The sequence below is a fragment of the Hyperoodon ampullatus genome, assembly GCF_949752795.1.
Source record: "Hyperoodon ampullatus genome assembly, chromosome: 2".
Lineage (NCBI taxonomy): Eukaryota > Metazoa > Chordata > Mammalia > Artiodactyla > Ziphiidae > Hyperoodon > Hyperoodon ampullatus.
In genome coordinates this window covers 102,433,113-102,460,266 of record NC_136915.1, presented here as the reverse complement: position 1 = coordinate 102,460,266, position 27,154 = coordinate 102,433,113, and the positions used below count along the sequence as shown (strand labels likewise).

The following is a 27,154-nucleotide window of genomic DNA, read 5'->3' as shown; positions in this document are numbered from 1 at the left end:
TGAATTGTAGAGATGGATTTAAAGTAGAAGTGCTTTTTGTTTAGCCTAATCTTTATATTCTGAGTATTAGTTTACTACAGGAACATCCCCCCCGCCCCGCCCCCGGGGGGGTGGGGTTGGAGGTGGGGGGAAGCAAAGCTGTAAGGAAACAAGACAGGGTGACTAGGGGAGGGCTGTTGACAGCCTGTCCTAAAGGATCCCAGTTTAGTCATCGAACTTCTCAGCAAGCCTAAGCTCAAAAGCCGCTCCCTGCTCCTCCTGGCATCAGCTGAGCCATTGGCATTATTGGCACTGGCCACAGTGGTATCACAGACCATTGTGAGAGAAAGCCATCATCTGCTACGTGAACATTTTTAATTGTAAATGCATGCATAGCTGTCAAAAGTTATATAGATTAATTCACATATTTACAAACAGATAAATAACAATTGGGGGGTTATTGACAGTAAAACATGTTGTGGTTGTACAGTTGTGAATTATTCCATTTAAAACAAGCGCAGCTAAGAAAACAGATTTGGTAATGCAGTAGAACCACAGATTTTGTTTTTATTTATTTTTTTACTTTAATTTTTATTGGAGCATAGTTGCTTTACAATGTTATATTAGTTTCTTGCTGTACAGCAAAGTGAATCAGTCATACATATACATATATCCACCCTTTTTTAGATTTCCTTTCCATTTAGGTCACCACAGAGCATTGAGTAGAGTTCCCTGTGCCATACAGTAGGTTCTCATTAGTTATCTATTTTATACATAGTAGTGTATATATGTCAGTCCCAGTCTTCCAATTCATCCCACCCTGCCCCTTCCCTCCTTGGTAACTATAAGTTTGTTCTCTACATCTGAGAACCACAGATTTTAAAAGAGCCTTTGTAAAAAACAGTAAAAGTAGTACATAATTAGGAATGAATAAAAATATTGAGGAGTGGGATTGGCCTTAAAAAATATCAATGAATAAGGCTTATAAGAAGTTTGTCATGTAGAGATAGACATGGATTGTTTTGATGAGTATTTTGATCAAAGACAGTTTAAGATGACAAGAAGGAAAGCAAAGCTAGGAACCTTAAAAGAAAACTAAAGCCTCAGGTGAATGAGAAGATAACAGGGTAACTTGGCTAGAGGTGTGGAGACCTATGATCAGGAACTGTAAATGTCTTGATTGATTTTCAAAGTCAGGTGTGCAAACTTTGGAGCCTGCTCTCCATCCCTAGCAAAAAATCCAGGAGCAAACAAATAAAAAATAAGATGTTTCAATAAGGAGATTTGACAGAGTATCTCTTGATAACATAGTGGTCAGTATGGAATATAGGTTGGATTATAAGCAGTAAAAGGCTTAGACTAACGGACTGATTTTCAGAGAGGTCTCCATATGTGTGCTGCCAGATTCCATTCTTGCTCTACTTTTTAAAAAGATTTAGTAGTAAGTAGTTAATGTGTGTGCTCTGTACTAAGCACCATTCCAGGCTTTTTGTATGAAGTAACCCTAACCATCCCCACAACCCTGTGAGGTGGGTATTAAGGAAGGACATAGAATGCTTAAAAGACAGATTACAAAGGCTAATAATTTAAAATTATCCCTCTAAGTTGGAACTCCAGGTTAACTAAGAAAAGAAATTTAAAAGCATTAGATTAGTTTTTTCTTTAGTAACAAATGATCAGTTATACAAGTACTAAAAGGAGAAAATCTGATTTTACTAATTTATTAAGGAGTAATAGAGCTTTTTTTTTTTTTTTTTTTTTTATAAAGTTACTCAAACTTTAGTCTACAGAATCAGGAAACACTCAGTGCTTTCTATATATTGGTCAGGGTACAGTAAGAATAGTAGTGAAATGTACTTCAGTGAATAATAATTTAGAACATATCCAGAAGACAGCAGTTAGCCTGAAAAACAGTTGCATTCCGAAAACTGAAAGGGGCAAAGGATGTTAAGGGGAAATATGTTTAGATTAAGAAAACAGTCATTTTCTAAAACTGTCATACAGTGAAATAGGTTGCCTTTTCTAAACTAATTCCTTTTCAGTGGGAGCCAAGCAGACTAGGTTAGGAAAAAGTGGGGGGGAAACAACTCAGAGATGTTGCAAGAAGAAATTACGGAGCACAGAATTTTGATTTTTTTTTTTACCCACCTCTCAAGGGACTTTGGAAATCACTTAGGTCATCATTTTACATCTGTGGAAACAATTCCAGAGAAGTTTTAAAAAGTATGAGAAGCAAGACTAAAAGCCAGTCTTTTGATTCTAGTTCTGTGTTCTTTAGGGAACTTTAGTTGATTTCTTGAATTAGAAGTGAAGTTTAAATTTGACCTGTGATTCTTTCCAGTTCTCCTTTAAAAAAAAAAAATCATTGTTAATGATTTTTTTTTTTAATTTTTTGGGCCGTGTTTGGGTCTTCATTGCTACGCGTGAGCTTTCTCTAGTTATGGCGAGCAGCGAGCAGGGGCTTCTCTTCGTTGCAGTGTGCGGGCTTCTCGTTGTGATGACTTCTCATTGCAGAGCGTGGGCTCTAGGCCCGAGGGCTCAGTAGTTGCGGCTCGCAGGCTTAGTTGCTCCGCGGCATGTGGGAATCTTCTCGGACTAGAGATCGAACCCATGACCCCTGCATTGGCAGGTGGATTCTTAACCACTGCGCCACCAGGGAAGTCCCGTTAATGACTTTCTGATTAAAAACAAATACATAAAAAAGAGTAGAAAGTCTAAACTTGGTGTTGGGGGTATTCGTCTGCTGTGTTTACTGCTATACATGTAGAACCTAGAACAGTGCTGATGCATTGTAGGCATTCAAGTTCTGGTTTAACGTTTAAAGCAGTGGTTAAGAATGTGAGCCATGGAGTGAGTACCGAGTTCTGTTCCCATTTACCAATTTTAGCTCTGTGCACTTAGAACACCATCTAAGTGTTACATTGTCTGTGAGTATTGAAGTAGACTTTCCTGGTCTTTCCTTTTTAAAATACAGTTGAAATCATATTATAGAAATATTTTTGTCATTATATAAAGTACTATGAAACTTTAGATTGTTTCTGGGAATTTGTTATTAAAACATTTTAATGAACACATTTGTGCATAAAGCCTTGTCCACATTTCACATTTCCCCATGATAGGTTTCCTGCAGTAGAATTATTAAGGAAAGCACCTCCACATTTTGGTACATATGGTTAAACTGTATTTCAGAAAGGTTGCACCAGTTTGCCACCATGAAAATATATTAGCATGTTGTTCTTAACCTACTTTCTCAATTTTTTTAATCTTTTATCTGATAAATGAATAATTTGTTTTATCTAAATTTTTGCTTGCCAGAATTGAAGTTCATATGTTTTGTGTTTAATGAATGATCTTTTAAGACTTATTTGTCTTAATGTCTTTCCATAATTCAGCAAATGAGTGCTTACTATGTGCCAAGCACTGTCTAACACTAGGGATTTAGCTTTGACCAAAAAGCCCCTGCTCTCATAGAGCTTATATTCTGGTAGTTTAATTCTTACTGATTTGCTTAAATTCTTTAATGATACACTCATATATTTACATTTGCGTTTGTTCTCTTTAGGTTTGAGTATAAAAGCTTATACTTTTTATGTAATCAAATATTGATCCCTTCCCTTGGCGTTTTTTTCTATTGACTTTAAACCTAGAAAGTCCCCCCTTCCAAAAGCTTTATAAATGCATACATTTTAATATTTGTTAAGGCATTTAACACAGTTCATCTAGAATATATTTTTTGTATGCTGTGAGATGAGCAACTAAATTGATTTTCCCCCTATTTAAAAAAAAGCCAAGTAACATTTACCTACTGGTCCAGTACCACCCCCCTTTTTTTGATGTTGTCTTTATGTTAATTTTTTATAAACAAGCATCTGTTGTTGAGCTATCTACTTTTTCCGTTGGATTTCTCTTTTTACGTAATTGTTTGGTGGTTTTGTTTGTTTTGTTTTTTAAGGAACATCCATTTTGTTTAACTGTGCTTCTTTAAAGTTTTGATGGTGCTGGTTTTAAAAAAATTTAGCTGAACTATTAGGAATTCTTTTAAGGGTTAACATACTGTCTTATCTAAAGTTGCTTGAGTGATATATGGGTTTCCCTTTTAAAAAAGTAGCCCTCAAATTAGATAAAGGCTAGAGAAAAATACTTAAGTCAGGAAAGGTGCTGGGAGAAAGGAGAGGTTCTGGTTCAATTCTGTTTTGATGTGCACATCGAAAGGTGAGATGAGATGAGCAATGTAGCCTAAATTCCAGTACGCTTGTTGGGGAACAGTTTAGTCTTAGAAAGAAATGATAGCTCTAACCCCTTCTCATTCTGGTTCATTTTCCCTTAGGGTGAGAAAAACATGAGTCTTACCTCTTCAGCTAGGACTACTAGGACTGGAGACTTGAGAATGTGATTTTTGCAGCTTCCTGGCCTATGTATTACAGATCGTATCATTGCATTCTTTCTTGTATAGCGATAAGAACTAGTCTAAACATGAAAAAAGCACAGCTTGTAAGTCATGGTCTAAGTCAGTGATGGTGGAATAGTGGTCTTCAAATTAATTTGATCATACTGTTTAACAAGAAGAGCATGTATGGTCAATATGTACGTGTATATATTTATAAATCGTGTGATTATACTGCTCCATTTGCATTGTGAAGCAGTGGTACAAATAGGACAAAGGTGAAATAAGCAATATTGTGAAAATAGTGTACCTGTTAACAGTGTAGAAACTTTTCAGCCCCACTAGAAATATATATATCTGGATGCTTAGTTTATAAGTGTTTAATTTAAAAACTTTATACTATCATGAATTAATATCTGAGGGACAGTATGCATTTTATGTTTTATTGATACTGGTATAAGTCTGTATCAGTCTTGATCTTAATGTTTTGTCAGACTTGTCAGATCTCATTAGATGGTCATTTATTTCATAATGTAGAGGTACAAGAACTAATACTAGGATTGGAAGTATTGGCTCCCAATTCTCTGCCTTTGCTTGCTTTATTAGCATTATCTTCTAAGATTCTTCTGTGGGAATCTTGTTCAACAGTTTGTCTCTTTGTGAGGGTAGTTTAGTTAAACTAGATAGCTAAATATGTACACTTAATTGGAGAGATGTAAACTTTAATATGCTGAAAGTAAATGAACGAGGGCTTCACTGTCAATCTCTTGTGAGGTTCTCCACTCTTTCCTCAGAGTACTTAAGTGATGTATGACATGTGATACGACCTGACATATCAACTCAGCAAGGCCTCTTCTATAAATACATAATAACCATTTGTAAAAGCTAGTTTTTATCTCTGGCCAAATATATATATTCTAGTTCAGATATTTTCTTCCTACACCCCATTAGATTATCCTGTGTGTACCCTACTTGAGGGAGACAAGTGATTGAGAATATTGGATTCTGTGTAAAGTTGTGGGACATTGAGAAGAAGTTGGGCTCAGTTGTCTTGCTGTAGTAACCACCAGAGTCCTTATGGCATTTTTAAAATTGTAAATGTTATGGCTTAGGGGTTAAGTAAGTGCTTTAAAAAATACATTTCAGTTTGACCGTTTAATGTTAATGCTATAATTTATTTTATTGATAGAAATCTGATTAAATGAATTATATTTTGCTAAAGTAATTTAATGATAAATGTAAAGATAAACAGGTTGACTGTCAAATGTGTGTTAAATTGTTATTGATCATAGTTGTAAACATTGTGCTATGTTATCACAGCTGTTTGAGATGGAGAACGTTTTTACTGTGTCATCAGATCCTCATCCCCCTCCTACAGCCCCTCCTTCACTTTCTTTACCTTTATCTTCATCTTCTACCTCATCTGGGACTAAAAAACAAAAGAGGACCCCCACGTATCAGAGATCTGTAAGTCAGGGAAGCAGTCATCCCAGCTTTTTTCTTTGTGTTGAGAGCATGACTAAGAAGGGCCACTCAGTTTGATTGAAATGCCCTGCAAACTCACTTTCTAACTTCCCTAAGTATTTCCTTCACCTTGAATCTTGAAAGGTAAGTTTAGTAGTTTAGGCCTTGCTACTCAAAGTGTGTCCAAGAATCAGAAGTATTGATATCACCTTGGGAGCTTGTTAAAAGTGGAGAATCTCAAACCCCTGCTGCTGAATCAGGTTTTGTATTTTAACCAGATCACTGGGTAACTTCAGTTTGAGAAGCCCTAGTTTTGAGTCAGTATTGTAGAGGTAGACCTTCTTGGTTTGACTTTGGCAAGTCATTTAATCTCAATGTCTGTTTCATCATTGGTAAAATTGGGACAATATTACTTCCTCATGGGCTTTTGTAAAAATTAAATGAGTTAGTACACATCCGACACAAAAGAGTGTCTAGCATGAATGAATTAGAACTTAACCACCTACAGATGTGATGGCTTTGATTTGCATGATATGGCTATCCCACCCAGTGTTTACTTAAAACATGGTCTATCTTTCTAGAATTTCAGTCATCTTTTTTTTCTGATGAAAAATTTTTTTACTTGCCCAACGTCAAACTTAAATGAAAATGCTTATAAGTCAAATTTTCAATGAAAGGGTCTTAAACTAGGTATAAAGATGTGGATATGTTGCTATAGTAAATCAATTATAGACCTAACCTTTTCTAGGGATTTTGTCTTATTTCATGCTTCACTTAAATAAAATGAAATATCTAATGTGATAGATAGTATCTGATGATTAAATAGGTCCCAGTGCATTGCATTTAAATAGCCCTTCTGTTCACTAAAGAATGTTTTATTTTGCTTTATCTGACCATAGAAACAAATGACAGTATTTAGAGATTTCAGTGTCTGAAACAGGTGAAAAGATTTCTTTAATTGTACCTGTGAAGTGATTGAAGATTTTTAGGATTGAAGAGCTTTTGTTGTCTTGGAGTTCTTAGAAAACTCTTGCTTTCTAACTCATTGTTTTGAGTCATCTTCCATTAAAGGACCTGAGCATGCATGTATTTTCTAGTTTGAAATAAGTATTGCATGGAAAGTTTCTTTTATTGTTTTAGTCTCTACTAACTTAAATAATTGCCTTCAAGATGCACGGCTTACCAAATAGCAACAAGGTTTCTATTTACGTTTCAACATAAGTATTTTTTTTTTTTTGTGGTATGCGGGCCTCTCACTGTTGTGGCCTCTCCCGTTGCGGAGCACAGGCTCTGGATGCGCAGGCTCAGCAGCCATGGCTCACGGGCCCAGCCGCTCCGCGGCATATGGGATCCTCCCAGACCGGGGCACGAACCCGTATCCCCTGCATCGGCAGGCGGACTCTCAACCACTGCGCCACCAGGGAGGCCCCCAACATAAGTATTAATAAATTTAATGAAATGTCCTGGTAGTTTGGGTTTCCATCTCTTGAATAGTAGTTACCTTTGTTCTGATACTGTTGTTTTAGTAATTTAAAGTTAATGTAAAGGCAACTTTTACTTATATAGTTACTTTATCTTAATATTTAAACTCCAGAAATTCTCTTTGTTTGGTAAGTGAAAATTCTATCATGAATTGGGGCAGTTCCCCCAAAATAATTGGAATTACTTCCTCTGAAATGTTTTATTAGCTAAATTAACATTTCAGTAATAAAAACACGTAATCTTCCCTTTATTTGTTGTACTTTTATTTTCTTTGCCTTTTTATGTTAAAAATTCAGTGATTTGTTAATCAGACTTATTAGTAAGCTATGGAGGTAATATACAGATCTATATGTATTGAGTTCTTTCTCTTTTTAAAACAGATGAGCTTTGATCCAAATCTTCTCCACAACAATGGGCATAATGGGTACCCCAATGGTACTTCAGCAGCACTGCGTGAAACTGGGGTTATTGAAAAACTACTAACCTCTTATGGATTTATTCAGTGTTCAGAACGTCAAGCTAGACTTTTCTTCCACTGTTCACAGTATAATGGCAACCTGCAGGACTTAAAAGTAGGAGGTAATCTGTTGGTTCTCCTTTTTATAAAACTAATCACAAGTTTATCTTGCATATCAACTTAGTCATGACAGTGTTATGCTTTTGGCCTTTTAATTGTACCAATTACTGAAGTTCGTTTATATAAATTAGCAGAATCCTGATTTCTCTTGTGGTGGTAGTCTTTTTGAGGGATTAAAGAGTAACTGATTAAAAGATATCTTTGAATATTTTTTAAATAGACACTTGGTATATTTAATTGTTATTCCCCCAGTAACGACTGTTTGGCTATATATTAGATTTTAAGCCAGTGAAAATATTAAACTTCATAATGTTAGTTTTAATTATTTTGCCAGGTACTAGTTTGAGTAGTACCTGAAAGAAATAACTCTTACAGTGTCACCACTTGGACTATGTGAAAATTCATTTTGTCTGGCAACATAGAAATTACTTTCACATGTGAAAATGTGTGGCTTATTAAAGGACTGAAGTTACAAGGTCTCAGTGTGTTTTTTTAAAATATCTTTGAGAAAAAAATAACAATAGTTACATGAATATTTGGCATACCAAATACTCTAAACTGTACAAGAGTGTTACTTTGGTTAATCCTCATTTTACAGATGAAGAAACTCAGGGTATAGAGGGGTTTGGGGGGTGAGGGGGGAGGCTTGCCAAATCTCATCATTACATTGCGTCAGTTGTAGTATGTGTAGGTGCCATGAAAACTAAGATATGGCTAGCTTAGTCTAAAGCAGTGGTTCTGAAACATTAGTGTGTATCAGAATTACCTACAAGGCTTGTTAAAACGCAGATTACTGTACGTGATGCCCAGAATTTGTTTTGGAGTAGGTCTGGAGTAGGGCCTGGGAATTTGCATTTCTGCTACACTCCAGGTGATGCTGCTGCTGGTCCAGGGACCACACTTTAAGAATCAACAGTCTAAGGAAACTCAAATGCCTCATTAAGTTTAGCTTGAAAGTGAGATACCATTTTGCCAAAATTAGTCCAACAAACACAACACTCTGTTTGTTTTAGATGATGTTGAATTTGAAGTATCATCTGACCGGCGGACTGGGAAACCCATTGCTGTTAAACTGGTGAAGATAAAACAAGAAATCCTCCCTGAAGAACGAATTAATGGACAAGTTAGTGACTTAGATGCTTTATGTTTTCTTAGGGCCCTGCATTTGCATATCTTTCACATTAGAAAAGGAAGATTCTCCCCATCTCCTCAGTTTGCACGCAAGAGAGCTATAGTATATAAAAGTTACTATTTTAAAATTATATCAGAAGCACTGGCATTTCTTGACCTGAAATAAAAATTTGGTCAAGACTCAATTTGGGTTTTTACATATAACCCTAAGTCTATACTTACAGTCAGCTTATGTACTGTAAGTTTGAAACTTGGCAGCATGACATCCTCTTGTGGATCATATTAAAATGTATCCCTTTATATAGTATAGAGGATATTAAAATTCAGTTTATATTGCACAGTGCTGCTCCTGAAATGATTAGCAATGGAAATTTTTTTTTTTTTGACTGGTAGGTTGTGTGCGCTGTTCCTCACAACTTAGAGAGTAAATCTCCAGCTGCCCCGGGTCAGAGTCCAACAGGGAGTGTATGCTACGAACGTAATGGGGTAAACTTGTGTATTTTTCTTAAACCTTTGCCTGATCCACCATGTGATCTATAAGCGTACTTTAAAATTCAAAATCGAAAACGTAAGCTGCAGTTGATAAAAATCAGTTTAAAATTTGGTTTTGAAGAGGCTTCGAGTGCAGCATTATCAAAAAATCTAAACAGAAAAAAATCCATAGGACTTCCAAGTGTCTTAGCTTGCCCAAGTGTGACCTTAGTTAGAACATTAAGGTAAAATGCTTCTTTTACTCGCTTTTTTTGGGGGTTGTGGGAGGGGATCTTTTTTCTTGTTCCTTTTAAGCACTAACTCAGCTTTTTTGTTTGGAATGCCTTATATAAAAATTGTTTTTTTTGAAATGTAACTACAGCCTCTGGGCAAATGCTTCCACGTGTGTAAGCTTTTTGAAGTTGGATTGCTGCTCAGCTGTGGACTCGCAGAAGTCATCAGCACCTTGGAGGGGAAGTGTGTTTATGTGAATAAACTATGTACTTGTCAAAAGGCATTTAATTTTAAGAAATTTGGCTTTAAATGCCAGTTTAAGAAGTATTTAACAAAGTAAATCACAGTATACACTGAACATGCATCCTGCCAGTATAGTAATAATACCTTATTAATTCACAGGAAGTGTTTTATCTGACTTACACCCCTGAAGATGTTGAAGGGAACGTTCAGCTGGAAACTGGAGATAAAATAAACTTTGTAATTGATAACAATAAACAGTAAGTTCTTTTTTCCCACCTAAGTGGTGTGGGGGTTTTTTTGGGTTTTTTTCCTTTTACAATAAGAAATTTGAAGCAAGTCAAAAACCTAACTTGTAAATCTGGATAACTTTCATGATCTTTTAAATTTTTATTCATCAGCTAAGCATTTGAGGGTCAATTCTATGACAGGCACTATGCAGGGTGTCAGAGATAGGAGGATAATTAAAACATGGTCGGAACTTTCAAGGAACTATTCTAGAGATCAGTGAAGGTTTTGCCATAGCAGCAGTGCTTGAGGTAAGCTTTAAGACGAGGAAGTCACTAGGGAGATGAGAAAAACATTCTGGATAGAGGAAGTACCATTTGGGGGAAGAGGCCAAAAGTTGGAGTTGATTTAATTGACTGGATCATGGAAAGATGAAGTTTGAACTTTATTCATTCGTCACAGGTGTCTTTGAAGGATTTTAAATGGGGAAGTGTGATTGGTTTCTGTTGTTGGAAGTGGTGGAGATGGTAGGGTTTTGGAGAGTAGGGATGCTATAGACTAGAGGCAGAGTTATGAAAATTAATATGAAAGAAGATGAGGGTCTAGTATAGACAGGCCAGGGGTGTTTGGGTATAAAAGTCAAGTCACATTGAGAAGATAAAATCACCAAGTTTTATAACTTTTTAGATAGAGGTGTGTATTAGAACTAAGGGAAGGGGAGTCCCAAATGCCATTTTTCTGGCTTGGGCTACTGGGCAGATAATGATACCATTAACTGGACTAAGGAGGTACAGCAGAAAGTATTAAGGGTGGGAGAAGAATTCTGCTTATTTTGGCATTTTGAATTTGAGGTGTCTGTGGGGGAAGATATTAAATATGTAGTTGCATATATAGATCTGAACAAGCTACTTATGGGCAGGAGATTGAGCTGTTGAATTCATTGGCATAAGCAGTTAAGGAAAGTGTAGTTAAGAAAGCCTAGGGATGATTATTTTTATTTTGGAGTGGGAGAAACAGATACAAGTACAGAAGGAAGTTAAAAACAGGAGAAAGTGCTGGGAACGGACTTTGAATGGCAGTACAGAAAGAAAAGTCCCAAGAGCGTGCAGAATTATTAGCCTTGAACCTTACCTCTTGTAAGACTAGAAGGAATCGGATTGAGTTGTAGATTGATATTAGTAGTGCTAGTCTGAGGCCTCAATTTAATGTCAAGTTAGGAAACTTGGGAATAGGGCTTGAGTTTGAGGTGGATGGGGAGCCAGTGAAAGGGCTTTATTTAATCTTAATAAGTTCTTGAATGTGCTAAGAACTTGTACTAAATATTTTATGTACAGTTGTTAATCCTCAGAACAGCCTCATCTGGTAAGTTTCTTCATCTGTAAAATGAGGTATGTTCTCATAAAGTAACTTGCCTAAAGTCATATAGGGATTTAAATTGATGTTTGAATCCCAATCTGGCTCTAAGTAAAGCCTTTTCATTGTAGTAAGTTGCAAGAGCAAATAGGATTTTTCCAGTGTCCTTAGTTAGTCTGTTAAATTTTTGAAATAAAAAAAGCACAATTGGGCGACAATTTGTCCATGAAGAATTAAGGGAAGTAGTTAGTTGGTCTGCAGATCTTATAAACAACACCAACAAATACTGTTGCATCAGAAAACTGTATGTGCCATCTTTAAAACGGAATCTGATTTACATTGCTGCTGCAGCAACACGTGGTTTTCAGTGGAGGTGAACGTCACTTTTTTTTTTGTAATTAAATTTATTTATTTATTTATAGCTGTGTTGGGTCTTCTTTGCAGTGGCGGGCTTCTCATTGCAGTGGCTTCTCGTTGCAGAGCACGGGCTGTAGGCTCGCAGGCTTCAGTAGTTGTGGCATACGGGCTTAGTTGCTCCATGGCGTGTGGGATCTTCCCGGACCAGGGCTCGAACCCCTGTCCCCTGCATTGGCAGGCAGATTCTTAAACCACTGGGCCACCAGGGAAGTCCTGAATGTCACTTTTCTAAAGCATAGCAAATATCTCCTATAATCACTGCATTTACTCATGTTTCTTTTATGACTGTTTAATCAGAAATAATTGATGGGATAGCTACTAAGTTCAGTATTCATTGCAGACAGGACCATCTCTTATTTATCTCTCTATCCCCTGTACCTTTGTTTGCAGTACGTAATACCTACTCAGTGTGTGTTCACGTAATGGCCTTTCTAAAACTTTAGCATTCCCCATCTGGTTGCAACCAATTTGTGGCCTTACTTCAGCAGTCTGAGAGAGAAACGATGACATATATGTGTGCCCAATTTAAAAGGCTAGGGAGTTTGCGCAAAAGTCCTTTGCATGTGCAGCCATATGAAAAGGATTATGTATTATAAAGCCTTATATTAGTGATGATACAGAATTCCTGAGGCCTCAGAAACTAGTTTGTTTCTCTAAACTCATCATGTCTAACCAAGCCAATGCATTTTTCACCCCTCTTTGGTCCCCACCGTCCCCACCCGATTCTTTTGTTCTAGTACTGGTGCTGTAAGTGCTCGTAATATTATGCTGTTGAAAAAGAAACCAGCTCGCTGTCAGGGAGTAGTTTGTGCCATGAAGGTAAGTGTCGATCAGATTTGAGAAACTTTAGTTTTTTCTTTGACCGCTTTAAGTCTTTCAAACCCAAGCCTTTTGTTTTTCCTCTTTATATTTCCTTTAAAAATATTTAATTGTTAACATCAGAAGTAATCTCTTAAAATTCCTTGGTTACCAATTATGTTCTTTAAAATGGGCCATTTAGTAGATGATATTAATATTAGACTTTACCAAGTAATATTATTTCCACTGGAGTATAATTTTATGAAAAGGCTTATTGATTGTAAATTGTAATCATAAATATGTGCACTGAATAGTACATAATATCCCTGCTGTTTCTTCATATTTGTTTGGCTTTAGGATGCGTTTGGTTTTATTGAAAGAGGTGATATTGTAAAGGAGATATTCTTTCACTATAGTGAATTTAAGGGTGACTTAGAAGCCTTGCAGCCTGGAGATGATGTGGAATTCACAATCAAGGACAGAAATGTAAGATAGTTGAATAACTTGATCTTTGGCCTTCTTTTAAGATAAGTAGTGAGTTAAAATTTTAGGGAACACTTAAAGTGACATGGTTCCCCTCGCCCTCTCCACTCCCTTCTGATTTAGGGTAAAGAAGTTGCAACAGATGTCAGACTATTGCCTCAAGGAACAGTCATTTTTGAAGATATCAGTATTGAACATTTTGAAGGAACTGTAACCAAAGTTATCCCAAAAGTACCCAGTAAAAACCAGGTAAATAGTGCTTTTTCAGAAGAATCATCTTATACCTCATCAGTAATAGAATAATACGGCATGGTATACAGAAGTTTTATTACTTTCAATTAATGTAATTTTGTGACAGTGGAGCAGTTAAGTATTTTATGTGTGTAATTAAACTAAATCAGAAACCATGGGTACATCCATGAATATGTTTTTCTTTCTTTTTTTTTTAAACTGGGTGATACGGAGAAGGGGGAAAAATGCTGGTTAGATTGGGAAAAAAATTCATGTGTGCGTGTGTGCATCCCAGTTTGGTTTTTTTTCCTGTTGGTGGTGGGTGGGGGTGGGGTGGGGTGAAGAGATGAGACCAGTGGTGTCATTGCTAAGGAAATGTAGAACATAAAAGACTGAAATTCGTTTCCTTAAACAAAATCTCTCAGAGTGCAGGATCTTAACTGCAGTATCATGATTTTATGGTTGCGTCATGTGACCATAGAACACAAACCTTTCAAATTGGACTTACATTATCAACACCTTTTTTTCCTTTAGGGAGCTATCTGTTATAAAATGGGTTTGTTGTGTGTTCTTCTTGTTTGACTTAGAACTAGGAAGGGTGAGAAATCTCCAGCTAAAATAGTTTCTCCTTTTCATCAGAATGACCCATTGCCAGGACGCATCAAAGTTGATTTTGTGATTCCTAAAGAACTTCCCTTTGGAGACAAAGATACGAAATCCAAGGTGACCCTGCTGGAAGGCGACCATGTTAGGTTTAATATTTCAACAGACCGTCGTGACAAATTAGAACGAGCAACCAACATAGAAGTTCTATCAAATACATTTCAGTTCACTAATGAAGCCAGAGAAATGGTAAGTGTTGGATATTATTAGATACGTACCCAATCTTGGAGGCGGCAGGGCAATGTTATAGTCAAGTTTGTGATACGGTATCGAAAATTCTTTGAGTTTTGACAGTATTGGGCAATTACCTTATTAAGGTGATTGAGAACACAGACACTAGAGTCAATCTGGGTTTGACACTTAGCTCTGCCAGTTACCTTGAAATAGATGTGAGACAATTTTAGAATTAAAATCTGGAGAGGATGATTTCTAAGGTCTTTTGAGAGTCAGTGATTCTCTGGCCCTTAAATATGAAGACTGAGAAGATTTAAGTTCATCATTGTAGAAAGTAGATCTTTCCAGACTGTTCCATAAAATGTTTAGTAAACAGTAGGTTTTGTTTCTTTCATTTTTACAGCAGGACTTTGCAAATTCTTTTTTAGCAAATATATGTCTGGAAATGATATATGCCAGAATTGTTGCTGAAACATATTTTACAAGTTCCTTTTTTGTGAATTAACTTTATCAGATGTAATTTACATTTGCTTCTGTTTGGAGTCATAACATCTACAGTATATCTCAGTGTTGTCAGTAGAACTGGATACATTCAATGAAAATTTAAGTTTCTTGAAACTTTTTAACTGTTAGGAGAACTGATCTTGTTTGACATTTGCAGTGTGCTTTAAACTTTAATCCATGTTTAGTTTCTTAGATCTGTTTTGCTTTACACTATGGAGTACATTGTTGAATAGCTTGCTTACCATCAGGATATAGCAAGGATTAAATGTCAGAGTATTGTTTAGGCTGTATTCAAAACTGATTATAGAATAATCATCTCTGTAATATGTAAATATGCAATATGTAAGTCACTGGTGGGTTGATAATTGTATTTTCGTAAGTATTTGAGTACTTGCCATGTGCCAGTTACTCTGGATATAATGCCCTTACAGAGCTGATTTTTTTTTTTTTTTAGATGTTGGGGGTAGGAGTTTATTAATTAATTTATTTATTTTTGCTGTGTTGGGTCTTCGTTTCTGCGCAAGGGCTTTCTCTAGTTGTGGCAAGCGGGGGCCACTCTTCATCACGGTGCGCGGGCCTCTCACTATCGCGGCCTCTCTTGTTGCGGAGCACAGGCTCCAGACGCGCAGGCTCGGTAGTTGTGGCTCACGGTCCTAGTTGCTCCGCGGCATGTGGGATCCTCCCAGACCAGGACTCGAACCCGTGTCCCCTGCATTAGCAGGCAGATTCTCAACCACTGCGCCACCAGGGAAGCCCCAGAGCTGATAATTTAGTATGAAGGAAAAAAACTTGAGGATAGAACTTCATAGATTTTATTTTTCAAACCTAAATCTTGAGTCCTCCTGTGCCTAAACTCACAAATTTTTGAGGTAGAGATTAGAGAGTTGCCTTTAGTTGACTTCTGAGGTATTTGGAGTATTCTTCTGTAGATTTTTAATTTCTGGAAGTTACAGTGTCATAAAGCTTGGGCATTATTTGGAATCCTGGTTTTTGCCACTTACTAGCTGTGTGCTTTGGGCAAAGTGCTTAACCTCTTTCAACCTCAGTTTCCTCTTCTTGTAAAACAATATTTTTCACAGAATTGAAAATTAAATGGAATATGTTGTATGCATTTACTTCAAAAATGCTAATTTCTCTAGTGCGTATTGGCCAAGAAGTGGCATCTGGGGAGTCTCAGGCAATTGCTTAGAGATTAATTTACTTTATTGAAATCAATGAGTTTGTGTTTAAGTGGAAAAATTAAAATGTGGGTACAGAATTTGGCTGTTTAATACAGGGAATTCCTAATGAATTTAACTTGATGATACTTCCAAACTTGAACGTTGTTGTCTTGACAGTCTTCACAGCCAGTGAAAGTATTGTTTTGGTTTCAGGGTGTAATTGCTGCCATGAGAGATGGTTTTGGTTTCATCAAGTGTGTGGATCGTGATGCTCGTATGTTCTTCCACTTCAGTGAAATTCTGGATGGGAACCAGCTCCATATTGCAGATGAAGTAGAGTTTACTGTGGTTCCTGTGAGTAGTTCTTGAGAAAAGTATGGGAGGTTTTCTTGATCCTTCCTTTTTTGGTTTTAAAGTTACTTTTGTTTATCATTTGTAGGATATGCTCTCTGCCCAAAGAAATCATGCTATTAGGATTAAAAAACTTCCCAAGGGCACGGTTTCATTCCACTCCCATTCAGATCATCATTTTCTGGGCACTGTAGAAAAAGAAGCCACTTTTTCCAATCCTAAAACCACTAGCCCAAATAAAGGCAAAGAAAAGGTAAGTTTTAATCAAAATGATTTTTGCGGTTCTTTATTCCTCTTCTGCTTAAAGGCAACCACTGTCCACACAATAATGGAGTGTTGTCTCTTTCAGAATTCCCTGTAATAGTAACAGTGAACTAATCTAAAGCAAGGTTTTTAATCTCATCAGTATTAACATTTTGAGCTGGATAATTCTTTGGGTGGGAGGGGGTGGGGATCTGTTCTTTGCATTTGGGGATGTTTAGCAGCATCCCTGGCCCACTAGAGGTCAATATCTCTTCTTCTTCCCATGTATAACAGCCAGACATGTCTCCAGAATCTGCCAAATGTCCCCTCATCACCCCCAGTTTAGCATTGCTCATCTAAAATGATAGTACTTGTCATCCAAGCAATTTAAAACTTTGAAATTTTGGTAGACTCAGTTCACACATTTGAACTCCATTTATTGAAAAATCCACTAAATCCGTAAATATGAAGCTATCCATAAGATGACCTCTTCTCTTAAGTAAATAACAAGAATTGTATAGAAACAGGTGATTCAAACAATGTTAAATACTTCTATAAAAGGTCAGTGAGAGAGCTTTGGTAAAAATTAATTCTAAACTGACAGGATCTGGGATGGTTTCACTAAGGTATTGACATTTAATAGGTGGAGATAAATGAGGAAAGGATATTCCTCACTGAATAGAGGTACAGATGAGAAAAATTCAGGGTTTCTTTATAAAACACTAATTAGTTTGACAGGAAGATAGGGCTTCTTTTGGGGGGGGAGGTGATTTCTGATTGGCCGTGAACACTATAGAATAGGCATGTTGTCAGTAAGCGCTCTCTCCTCAACATTAAAATTAGGTTAAGACTTTAAGACCAAATTAGGCAGACTGAGTCAGCCCTGGGTTAAAAGGCAAGACCATGTATTATTCATACGAAAAATACGTATTTTAGAGAACCCTAGATAGGAAATTTCTACAGCTGTACCAGTTCTTTGGCTCAGGAGTTTGTAATAACTGCAGTTGTGCTTATATTGTTTTTTTGGTGGTTCTTGATTCTTTTCATTGTTTTCTGACTGTATTTCTTTAGGAGGCTGAGGATGGTATTATTTCTTATGATGATTGTGGGGTGAAATTGACTATTGCTTTTCAAGCCAAGGATGTGGAAGGATCTAATTCTCCTCAGATAGGAGACAAGGCAAGATAATTCTGCTTATTTGAGAGAGGGGGGAGGGTTAAAGGTTATCATCTTTATCATAAATCCTGAAAAATGGTTTCTTTAAATTTTATCAAGTTTTGCTAACATTCTTTTGTGCTTACAAGTTTAATATATGAACATCTTCCTGTTTAAAAGCAGCTTATTAATAAGAACAGGGTCTAGCAAGCTTTTTGTTAAAGCTTTTTGAGGAGTTAATATTTAAGCATTAGATATGTCAAAAGCAATTACCTTATATAAAATAAATAATATTGGTAAGAAAGTTAAGACAGTTACTGAAGCATTATCAGAATAAAACCACGCCAAAGGTTTTTATGTTGCTGTTCATTTTCGTCATACTTAGTATGTCTGGTTTTCCAGTTGACATCCTTTAGAGAAATTAAGAATCTATAAGGAATACACACTGGAGAGCAAAACTTGATCCTTGTGAAAAGTGGAATGAGAAGTAGAAGTGATAGTTCTGGTGAATATCTGTTCCATCAGAGTGTTTATAAAAAGGATATTTAGAGTGGAAAGCAAGGTCTGGGGGAGTTGTCATTTCCACTTGGCGTGAAATGACATGATATTAATGAGCATCGTTATTTTTCACAGGTTGAATTTAGTATTAGTGAAAAACAGAGGCCTGGACAGCAGATTGCAACTTGTGTGCGACTCTTAGGTCGTAATTCCAACTCCAAGAGGCTCTTGGGTTATGTGGCAACTTTGAAGGATAATTTTGGATTTATTGAAACAGCCAATCATGATAAGGAAATCTTTTTCCATTACAGGTGAGGAATGCCTTTTAGGAACTTAGAGCTTACAATCCATTCTTTGGTTTTGGAGTCAAAAACATTAGTATTGGGCAGTTATGTATTTTTTAATCTCGGATTTCATATTGGTGAAATTTTGGCAATATATAAAGTTAACTGTCTACCTCTGTATAGAAAACATGTCGTCAAAAGATACAGAAAGACCTGTACCTGCTTTGAACATTGGATAGGAGCCTTTCTGCTTCAGTAAAAGAATACAGTTTTATGTGTTGCTACCAGAGAGTTGTATATTTGATTTGGTGTTATGATATAGTACAGTGGTTAAGAGCATGGGCTCTTAGAACCATACAGTTCCAGTTTGAATCTAGGCTCTGCTACTTAGTACCTGTGTAAGTTTTATCGAATGAAAATAACCTCCTGTCATCTTAGTTTCATTATCTTGAAGCTGAGGATAATGGTACCTCTTCATAGGATGTTTCTGAAGATTATATGAGTCAGTGCTTAAAACAGTATCCAGCTTAAGTAAGCACACCATGAATATTATAATAGAAGAAATAAAGGCTACTTGCTACTGTTGATGTTTGTGGTAAATGCTTATTCAAATGTCATTTCCTTTCCCTCCCCTGCAGTGAGTTCTCTGGTGATGTTGATAGCCTGGAACTGGGGGACATGGTCGAGTACAGCTTGTCCAAAGGAAAAGGCAACAAAGTCAGTGCAGAAAAAGTGAACAAAACACACTCAGGTAATGAATTGTGACTTCTGATTATTAGGCCTATGTTTTGGGTAGGAGGGTGAAGAGTAGGGTGGGAGAGGGAGAGAAAAGCCTACTGTTCTAGATCAGTGTTTCTCCAGGTGTGATCCCCAGATCCAGCAGCATCACCTGGCCCCTTGTTAGAAATACAAGTTGTCTGACCCCACCCCAGACCTACCAAAACTTTGGAGATGGGCAGTCTGTTTTAACAAATCCTTCAGGTGGTTCTGATGAACACTGAAGTTTGAGAACCATTGTTCTAGATTTTCTAGGTCATTTGCTTTGAGTTTATTATCAGTTCAATATCTCTTTTTAAAAATAACCCCAAGATAATAAATCTCCATGGGATTGGGGGGGGGAGGCATTCCTCTAGAAGACAGTTTTGGAGGAGAATGAGTTTAAATGTGAAGAATAATGGCAACTTAAGGAAATCGTTGCTATTTAGGATCTTTGACTTAAAAGGCCTACAACTTACTTTTTTGGCTTTTGTGTAAACTCGCCAAATAATACTTTTTCTTGGTGTTGAGAAATGGGAGCTAAGAATGTTCATTCAGTTTAATAAGTAAGTGTTTTAGAAACTGGGAGTACAGCAGTGAAGAAATAAGACAGATTGGCAAAAAAGATGAGTGAAATATCGGATATAGTATGTTCAGAAAGATATTAAGATAAAATAAATTGGGGAAGTATATAAGTATTGGGGTTAGCAATACTTGTAGAGGCCAAGGAAGGCCTCACTAAAAAGGTGATATTTGGTCATGTGGAAAAGGTGAGAGAGCAAGACATGTTTAAATATGTATACTTATTAAGTCTTTAAACATCTTTATTTTATTTTATTTTTTTTATTTTTATTTTTATTTTTATTTTTTTTGCGGTACACGGGCCTCTCACTGTTGTGGCCTCTCCCGTTGTGGAGCACAGGCTCCGGACGCGCAGGCTCAGCGGCCATGGCTCACGGGCCCAGCCGCTCCGCGGCATGTGGGATTCTCCCGGTCCGGTCCTGGTCACGAACCCGTGTCCCCTGCATCGGCAGGCAGACTCTCAACCACTGCGCCACCAGGGAAGCCCAACATCTTTATTTTAATAGTAGTTTAGAAGTATTGCATTTCAGGACTAGCAGGCAACCAGCCAACCCTCTGTTAACATTTGTTCTGTTAATGTTCGCTTTTTTTTGGGTCCTATGCAGTAGAGTTTAAATAAAATTGCTGAGGGAGAGGTATACATGCTTTTGTTTTGTAGTGAATGGCATTACTGAGGAAGCTGATCCCACCATCTACTCTGGTAAAGTTATTCGCCCCTTGAGGAGTGTCGATCCAACACAGACTGAGTACCAAGGAATGATTGAGATCATGGACGAAGGTAAGAGCATCGCTATCAGATTGTTTTGAAATTTGCCTTACCTTCAGATGAGTGTGTCAAAGATTTTAGAATATGGTAGGGTGGCAGTTGTTTTCAAATTCCTTAAAAACTGAATCAAGGAAAAATGATTTTATTCCCACAATACTTGGTTTTTATTTTTTATATCCCCTGGAAATGAGATCAGCCTGGGTTTATGTTGTGAATAAATGACTGCTGTGGAGCATATGGCTGATATGTGAGCTACTAACGCTGAGTTATATTGAAATAGACTGAGAACAAAATCTCACTAAAAATATGCATTTAATGTTTGATAATCAGACATTCAAGTTGGCTGGGTTTAGTACAACTTTGCAGTTTTCCTCTGTTATTCACTGGTTATTTACATCAGTATTAACAAAATTTCCTAGTAACTGTTCAATTCTATAAACATTTTTGCCTTCCTGTTAAAAGTTTACTATATCTATTACTTAATAGCCAGGATTCCATGGGGATCCTACTACTTTTCTCTAGGTCAAGGCTCCCTACATTTTCATTTCCTGCCTTTTTCTCCCCATCTTTGACAACTCCGAGTCCTGGTGTCATCCCTTACCCCAAACAATTAACGTCAGAAAGACCAACTTTGTGCCTAAAATAAGTTTGCAGTAGAAATGGTAGTAGGGAACACTGGATGATTAATACAGCAGAATTACGATAATGATGGGGTTGATGAGAGGATTTGAAATTCTAACCAAAGACGATAGCTTGGCTCACAAAGGGAATAAAATCTTGTCATCTAGGAGTCATAGGAGAACATAAAGTGGGGAAGAGAAGTTCATTTGAGAGAAGGAAATGAGCCTTGATGAACCTGTTCCTTTACTACATGAGGTTCTTAGAAATTTCTGTTTTTAATAGAACCAGTACCCTAATACACACATCTCCAAATATGAATTGACTTTATAGCAAGTCAGTCTTAAACTAATGCCATGGTGACACCATATCCTTAAAAGGGCCACGAGGGTATGGGCAACTAACTTAAACTCATGAGATAATATCAAAGTGTCCCATTTCCTCCTCTATATCATGCACCCTTTTATTTACTTTTGCATTCCCAACCCCTAATCCACTTAATTCTTCAACACTGGCTATTTAATAGTCTAAAAGCGAGGTTTTGTGGAAAAGGAAACTTTCCTGAAATCTCTAAGCCTAGAGTTTTCTGCTACTAGAAAGGTCACTTTTCCCCACTTGGTGGTGAGAACAGCTCTTTTATTTAGGAATACAACTAACCCAATATAAGACCATGGGTTTTAGAGCTGGACAGACCTAGATCTGAATACCAGCTCTTCCATTTCTAGCCGTACAACCTAAGTCAAATTAATTAAATCTTTACTAGCCTAGTTTCTTCGGGGTTTTGTTTTGGTTTGGTTTGGTTTTTTTTTTTTTTTAATTTATTTTTGGCTTATCTTATTTTGGGTCTTATATTGGGTCTTATCTTATTCTTATCTTATTTTGGGTCTTCGTTGCTGCACGAGGGCTTTCTCTAGAGGAGGCGAGCGGGGGGCTACTCTTCGTTGCGGTTCACGAGCTTCTCGTTGTGGTGGCTTCTCTTTGAGGAGCACGGGCTCTAGGCACGCGGGCTTCAGTAGTTGCGGCTCACAGGCTCTAGAGCGCAGGCTCAGTAGTTGTGGCACATGGGCTTAGTTGTTCCACGGCATGTGGAATCTTCCCGGACCAGGGCTTGAACTCGTGTCCCCTCCATTGGCAGGCGGATTCTTAACCACTGCGCCACCAGGGAAGCCCCAGTTCCTTCATTTTTAAAGTGAGGATGATATCTTCAACCTCAGAATGTTCTATAAAGATTAAATATGCATCAGTATAAGTGTTTAATAAATAGTGGTTACTGCTAGTACCACTAAGTCAGTCTAGCTGTCTTTAGTATTTCTGCATGACTTGATCTATTGGAAATCTCTCCTCAAAGTTTTTAGTTCCCGTAAGTTTGAGAAGAAAATCTTCACTTACCCCTATAATCATCAAGAGAATGGTTAAAAGCATTCCCAGTTTTGAAGGTTCATCTTCCATCTAATGTTTTTCCCCTCTTTTCCACCTTCGTTGATTCAGTGAATTCACCATCCAGGTGAACTGATAGGCATCTGGATGGACTCTTTGGCCTGGTTTTTATCCATAGTCTGCACTGACCTCCAGCCAACTTTTTACTCTAGGGCAGAGCTCAGCAAATATGAAAGCTGCTTTTATAAATAAAGTTTTCCTGAAACACAACCAAGACTGTTTACATACTGTCTTTGATTGCTTTCTCACTGCAACAGCAAAGTTGAGTCATCATGACAGAGACAGGATCCTACAAGACTAAAATATTTACTATCTGGCCCTTTAAGAAAAAGTGTGATGGGCCCTGATCTAGAAGAAAGGTGCTTGTAGGTTTGAGGGAGCCACAGTCAGAACAAAGAAAGGAGGTGGAATGCCAAGAAATGATTTATCTATTTTGTGTTTTTGCCTGTGCCTGGCTTGTTTAATGCCCAGTCGGGTATGGATCAGAAATGTTTTTGACTGGCTCATATTGTGAATTTGGGAAGAAGATAATCCAGTGGATCATGTTAGCAACCCATAGAGCTTTAAAAGCTCAAAGGTAATGAGATTGTGAGTGCTAGTGTTATTTTTTTTCCCCCATAAATGTGGTTTAAAACTGTTCATTAGCTAGTAAGGTGATAATGAGCTACAAGTTCTCATGTGTTTTTGTGGTAGTATTTAGCATTCAGGATTTTATTGGAGCTTTAAAGTAGAATTTCTTAGGTATAAAAAAAATCTTCCTAGTGAATATATTTTTAGCAAATTAAAAATTCATTAGGACCATCAGCAGAGGGCTGTTGTGAAATATTAGCTTTTAGACTTTGTACCTGTTTCTCCTTACAGGGGATATGAAAGGTGAGGTCTATCCATTTGGCATAGTTGGGATGGCCAACAAAGGGGATTGCCTGCAGAAAGGGGAGAGCGTCAAGTTCCAGTTGTGTGTCCTGGGCCAAAATGCACAGACTATGGCCTACAACATCACACCCCTGCGTAGGGCCACAGTGGAGTGTGTGAAAGATCAGGTAAGTGGTTATATCTCTTGATCTGAATTTGATCCTTTTATGAGTTGGTAACCAAATAGTAACCAAAACCTTGAAAATTTTTCAGCCCAGGGGGAACCATCAACATTCATTTGGTTTTTATTTCTACTTTACCCCCCTTTTCAGTGATTTGAAGTAGCTTATTAAAAACACAGAGAAAACCACATGGAAAGAAAAAGTGGCAATAGTAGCAAAAGGAAAGTAAGAGTAGTATTAATAGCTAACACAATGGGGAAAATAAGTTTGGAGTGAGATTTCCAGAATAGAAAGACTATAATGTTTTTCATACTTGAGCTCAGAGCTTCTTTTACAGACCACACAAAGAAAGAAACCATGTGTAGAAGTGTTCATATCATAAAATAAGCTTCGGGCAAACAAAACTATTCCTGGTACTTAAATCTCAAGGAAATCTCTGAGTCCTCAGAGAGGACATTTTTTGGTATCAGTACAGTGACTAACATTTTGTATGGCTGTTTCTAATAATACCATAATCCAGCTTAATAATTATGGAAGGGATCAAAACAATGCATATGTTCAAGTAACAGCTTCCTAATGATTTTGCTTAATTCAGAAGCTTAGTTCATACAATATATGTAGGCACAAGGTAACCTTTCTTTGTTTCTCAGGCTATGATAGAGTGGATGGCAGTGGTTTCAAAGATACATTTCTTCCCTGACAAGTTTTGCAGACCCATATGCTGTTGTTATAGCCCAGGCAGCGAGCATCAGCACTGACGCCACATTTTATAAACCCCTACTAGCTAGGGGCAAATTGTGCTTCATTCAAAGTGAGTTTCTTTTCCCTGCTGTGTGGTATGTCTTTTTTATGCTGTCTTTTTAAAATTTCAGTTTGGCTTCATTAACTATGAAGTAGGAGATAGCAAGAAGCTCTTTTTCCATGTGAAAGAAGTTCAGGATGGCATTGAGCTACAGGCAGGAGATGAGGTGGAATTCTCAGTGATTTTTAATCAGCGCACTGGCAAGTGCAGTGCTTGTAATGTTTGGCGAGTCTGGTGAGTTCTTTGTTGTTGTTGATTAGTAACCTCCCTGGACTGTCTCTTTCGTAATCTCTGCTTTATCATTTTTTCACTTTTCCATCACTGCTTTTTTTTTATCCTCTTCTGCCTCTTTCTGGTTATTTCTTCATTGTCCAAATTTTGTAGTTTAGCATTTCTGGCACTATGTTTTTCTTTTGTTTTAATAACAAAATAGCATGAGAGGAGCTGGGAGTCTCTGGAAATATTTCTTCATATTTTCCTTTTCTAATGTTTTTCCATACCTGCTACCTTTGTTTTATGTGTCTGTGGAACTGGTTTTCTGGTTGCAGACCAGTCTAGGGGTGACCCTCACCCAAATGATTCTTCCAGCTCCTAAGCAGTAATAAACATTGAGTTCAGAATAAAAACATAAACTTGTCTGCCCTGTCTTGCTAGTTAGTTAGTTGGCTAGGTGAGGCAAGAGTCTCCCCTCATTAAAACTGAGTCATTTGGGTAGTTAGGTAGAAGACACACTCCTCTGCATGTACTTTTCTTCCCACCAAGTGTTGCTTCTTCTCACCTATTGACTTTGTTACAGCGAGGGCCCCAAGGCTGTTGCAGCTCCACGACCTGATAGGTTGGTCAATCGCTTGAAGAACATCACCCTGGATGATGCCAGTGCTCCTCGCCTAATGGTTCTTCGTCAGCCAAGGGGACCAGATAACTCAATGGTATGAGGGCATACAAGTTTTTGGGCGGATGGGGGGCAACTGATAGACCAGCATACTACTTGAGAACCTATTTTAGCAGAATTCAAAGAGCTTACTTTACCAAGGTGCTTCAGTATTGCTGTCATAACTAGTTAGCATCCCTGCACATTGGTTCAGCCCCTAACGTAATGGTTGCTTACAGTAAGAGGAACATTTCTTGGTGTTCCTGATACTTTGAACGTAGTTTAGGAAGGCTTACTATAGACTTCTTCCTCTGCAAAAGAATTGGTGGTGATTGAGAGTAATGCTTTGGTAGTCCCTTTTGGAATTGTGAAGGTACAATGATTGTCATACACCCAGGTCATTAACTGAAATTTTATTTCCTCACAGGGATTTGGTGCCGAAAGAAAGATCCGTCAAGCTGGCGTCATTGACTAACCACATCCACAAAGCACATCATTAATCCACTATGATCAAGTTGGGGGGATTCTGGTGAAGGGTTCTGAATATCTCCCTCTTCATCCCTCCCAAAATCTGGAATACTTATTCTATTGAGCTATTACACCAGTTTTAACACCTTCCTCGTGTTATGTTTAAAAAAATAAATAAATTTAAGAAAACCATTTTAAAATTATGCACAGTTGCAGCCTGGAAAACTTAAGGTGGCGCCTTATAGAATCAATATTAGGAGCTTTATTTGGTGCATTTAACGCAACTGGTAATTGCAAAATCCACTTCTGCCTGTGTAAGTGAAAAATATAGACTGTTACCTTGTTGGCCCTCTGAAATTCTGCACTTGATACTTAGTATGTACTCTACCTTCATTACTTCTGGCAAGATGTTCTGCCTTAGCACTCAGTTGCATTCTTTTTCCTTTTCTGTTCATTATGCTTTAATTCTGAGGACCATATGATGGTAGAATATATTAAAAATTACAAAAATTTGTATAGACAAACCAGTTCTTTTAAGTTGATGGCCAAATGTTAAAATGTTATTTTTCATATCATTTATAATCTTGTCACAGTCCACTTAATGAAGTTTGGTTAGATTTCAGTGAAAATTATCTTCCAGGGTAGTTTCCCCACCCCCACCCCCACCCCCCGGGATGGGGGGTGTAACTTTACCACAATTAGTATATATGGTGCAGAATTTCATGCAAATGAGGTGTGCCAGCAGTGTGATAATTTAAACATATTTAAAGAAAAACAAAAGGATGAATGCACAAACTTGCTGCTGCTTAGATCACTGCAGCTTCTAGGACCCAGTTTCTTTTACTGATTTCAAAACAAAACAAAACAAACAAAAAATAATAAAAAAGTTGTGCCTGAAATGAATCTTGTTTTTTTTATATAAGTAGCCGCCTGGTTCCTGTGTCCTGTAAAATGTACAGGCACTTGACCCTTGGTGTAGCTTCTGTTCGTCTTTATATCATGGGAACGGATTGGTCTGATTTCTTGGCCCTCATCTTGAATTGGCCACGTACAGGGTCCCTGGCCAGTGGACTGAAGGCTTTGTCTAAGATGACAAGGGTCAGCTCAGGGGATGTGGGGGAGGGTGCTTTTATCTTCCCCGTTGTCGTTTGAGGTTTTGATCTTCTCTGGGTAAAGAGGCCATTTATCTTTGTAAACACGTAACACTTTTGCTTTCTCCAGTTTTCTGTTAATGGCGAAAGAATGGAAGCGAATAAAGTTTTACTGATTTTTGAGACACTAGCACCTAGCGCTTTCATTATTAAAACGTCCTGTAT

General features: G+C 37.4%; 1 protein-coding gene across 2 annotated transcripts; it reads left to right on the top strand.

Annotated features, from left to right (window-relative positions):
- Positions 1-5,692: 5,692 nt before the first annotated feature.
- CSDE1 (cold shock domain containing E1) lies at positions 5,693-27,119 on the top strand (the record flags this gene model as incomplete). Of its 2 annotated transcripts, XM_079698579.1 has the most annotated exons (19): positions 5,693-5,830; positions 7,690-7,888; positions 8,900-9,009; positions 9,411-9,503; positions 10,125-10,222; positions 12,698-12,779; positions 13,116-13,244; positions 13,365-13,490; positions 14,112-14,324; positions 16,187-16,327; positions 16,413-16,577; positions 17,639-17,746; positions 18,356-18,531; positions 19,143-19,255; positions 20,501-20,620; positions 23,525-23,703; positions 24,570-24,733; positions 25,296-25,428; positions 25,798-27,119. In XM_079698579.1, 19 exons carry the CDS (start codon positions 5,693-5,695, stop codon positions 25,843-25,845), a joined length of 2,535 nt encoding a protein of 844 aa, XP_079554705.1. In that variant the 3' UTR covers positions 25,846-27,119. The 2 variants fall into 2 exon arrangements, with proteins under 2 accessions (XP_079554705.1, XP_079554706.1); XM_079698580.1 differs by lacking the exon at positions 9,411-9,503.
- Between the last annotated feature and the right edge of the window lie 35 nt (positions 27,120-27,154).